We start from the raw sequence: 3,089 nt of genomic DNA on the forward strand, positions 1-3,089 counted from the left end.
TTCTGAGTGACTCTAAAACACTTCCCTACCACTCTGTACTGAGCGCTATAGACGTGAGTGAAATTAAAGCATAAGTTAATAATTCAAAAATTGTGTTCCTATTATGAAATTCACATTTCTAAACCAATAAAATAATAATAAAATGGTAGAGGGAAGTGTCTGCAAGGTAGCCGACTCAGGGAGGGACACATGCTCAGCACGTGGCCTTAGAAACTTGGGACTCTCAACAGGCTATTGGCTGAACATTAGAGCTACAGACTCCCCGTGACCTTGGTCCATGATGCTGTGCTAGGGATCTCCCATGGAACATCACATTATACCTCAAGTCAGAGTCATTACTGCCTCTGCTGTTGAGGTGGGTGGTTTTAGAGCTGTGGAGAGGACAGGAAAGTAAATTGTCAACTCACAGGGTCATTCATAGTCCATTGGTGGACCTAGGACACTTCAAGGTCAAGCAATCAATCCCAGGCAGCTTCCTCTCTGAACATTTCAGAGGTCCAAGGTCACTATTAGTCTGTTTCATTCACATTCACACTACCACACCAGAAAGGCATTATTATACCCATTTTCTAGATGGGGAGCCTAATATTCAAGAGAATAAGAAGCATTTCCAGGATGATATAACTAATGACTTTATTTAGTAGAGAATTTATTTAGTAAGGATGTAACTAATGACTTTATTTACTAGAGACAACCCAGGCTTGTCTGTCTCCAACGTCCATGTTATTAATATCTTTTTATTCTGATTCTGTGAGCTCTTAAGAGGCAATAGACATTTTTTTTTTAATATGTCTGATGACTTTCTAGAACCTACCTACATAGTTTTGGGGATGATGAGATGATGAAAATAATTTTAACTGTTTCAGATGATAAGGCAATCTCCATGGCATTGAGGAGAAATTAGAATGAAAAGGTAGAATGGCAGGAATTATAACCAAGTCTTTCTAAAAATAGCTATTGAGGTGGAAAGTAGTACAAAGATTAACAAAATGACCAAAAAAATTAAAGAACACATTTTATTAAATTTGTAAAATTAGGTATTTACTTTTTAAATTTTGGCTTTCTTTTGTCTTTTCTTTCTTTTCTTCCCTCCTTCCTTTTTCTTTTCTTTTCTCCTTCTTTCTTTCTTTTTCTCTCTCTCCTTTCTCCTTTTTTAGCCTTTCTTTCTTTCCCCCTCCCTCCCTCCTTCCTTTCCTTCTTTCTTTCTTTCTTTGTAGGCCACATACCTGGGGAGCCCATGCAGTGGGGTTCAATAAGTGAGTTCAGTGCACTTGAACTCACAACCCTGAGATCAAGACCTGAGCTGAGATCAAGAGTCAGATGCTTAATGACTGAACCACCCAGGTGCTGCTGGGCTTTCATTTATGAAGTAGTGACACAAATATAGAAAGATTAAATTGTAGAAATGCCTAAGTACTTATGAGTATTTCCAACTATGTATTTTTCATATCACAATCTTTATTCTGTATGTATCTTCAAACAGGTACTAAAGTGATTATAAATAATTGAAATGTCAATAAGTATGTGTTCATCGAGTTCCTGAATTCTTGTGTTTCAGGAAACGAAGAGTCAAACAATTGATCATGAGGCAGGTGAATGAGAGCTTCCCACCGGAGTTCATCCTTCTTGGTTTCTCAGATCGACCATGGCTGGAGCTCCCGCTCTTTGTGGTCTTCTTCATTTCTTACATGGTGACTATCTTTGGGAATCTGACCATTATTCTAGTGTCACGCCTGGACCCCAAACTCCATATCCCCATGTACTTTTTTCTTACCAATCTGTCACTCCTGGACCTTTGCTACACCACAAGTACGGTTCCACAGATGCTGGTAAATTTATACAGCACCAGGAAGGTGATCAGTTATGGTGGCTGTGTGGCCCAGCTCTTCATGTTTCTAGCCTTGGGGGCCACTGAATGTGTTCTTTTGGCCGTCATGTCCTTTGATAGGTTTGTAGCTATTTGTCGGCCTCTGCGTTACTCAGTTATCATGCACCAGAGGCTGTGCCTCCAGCTGGCAGCCGCATCCTGGATTACTGGTTTTAGCAACTCAGTGTGGTTGTCCACACTGACTCTCCAGCTGCCGCTCTGTGGCCCCCACGTAGTAGATCACTTTCTCTGTGAAGTCCCTGCCCTGCTCAAGTTGTCCTGTGTAGACACAACAGCCAACGAGGCGGAACTGTTCTTTGTAAGTGTGCTGTTCCATCTGATACCACTGACGCTCATCCTAGTATCATATGCTTTCATTGCCCAAACAGTGTTGAGGATCCAGTCGGCGGAAGGCCGGCGAAAGGCGTTTGGCACCTGTGGCTCCCATCTGATCGTGGTGTCGCTGTTTTACGGCACCGCGATCTCCATGTACCTACAACCGCCATCCCCCAGCTCCAAGGACCGGGGGAAGATGGTGTCCCTCTTCTATGGGATCATCGCACCCATGCTGAACCCCCTTATATACACACTTAGGAATAAAGATGTAAAAGAGGCCTTTAAAAGGTTAGTTGCAAGAGTCTTCTTAGTCAAGAAGTAAGGGATATGCAAATGATCGACATTATAAGCACTTAATATTTACTTGGCTTGCTAACTTTTCTTCAAGTTGCCCTGTTTTCATCATTCCAACACGGACACTATTGTGATGATCTCCCTCAAATAAAATCGCATCGACAGAAAGCTACAATAGGTCCTGGTGCCTCAACAGTCATTGAATCAGTACCTGGAAGGAGGCTTCCGGCTGACCAGAAATGTGTGACTTTACATTATTGTTTGCATCATTTGCTGAACTTAGGCCTGAGAATGTGGTAAAAGCCAGAAATCCTGGCTCTGGTAATATCAGTAGTACAAACATAACTCTTTTTTCCCCCACATAATTAAGAGAGGTTTACCAAAACCCTGAAAAACAGCTACTTTAAAGTTGGATCTGAAGTTTAGACCCAAGCTTTAAATTCTCACTACCACTCCCACATCAGCATGATAATAAAAATCCCTAATTTTCCATCTAGAATTGCACCCAGATTTTCATTCTCTTGTCATGTTCCTATACTCATGTTTTCCTCCTAAATGAAAGCACTCCTTTTTATTTCCTTTATAGATCAAA

The 3,089-nt window shown here is 41.3% G+C and overlaps 1 protein-coding gene across 1 annotated transcript; it reads left to right on the forward strand.

The window, feature by feature from the left end:
* The first annotated feature begins 1,583 nt into the window (after positions 1–1,583).
* On the forward strand, positions 1,584–2,525 carry LOC123942328 (olfactory receptor 2B6). Its single transcript, XM_046006206.1, has one exon. It carries the CDS (start codon positions 1,584–1,586, stop codon positions 2,523–2,525), a length of 942 nt encoding a protein of 313 aa, XP_045862162.1.
* The last annotated feature ends 564 nt before the right edge of the window (positions 2,526–3,089 follow it).

This window comes from Meles meles, chromosome 5 (assembly GCF_922984935.1).
Source record: "Meles meles chromosome 5, mMelMel3.1 paternal haplotype, whole genome shotgun sequence".
NCBI classification, from domain to species: domain Eukaryota; kingdom Metazoa; phylum Chordata; class Mammalia; order Carnivora; family Mustelidae; genus Meles; species Meles meles.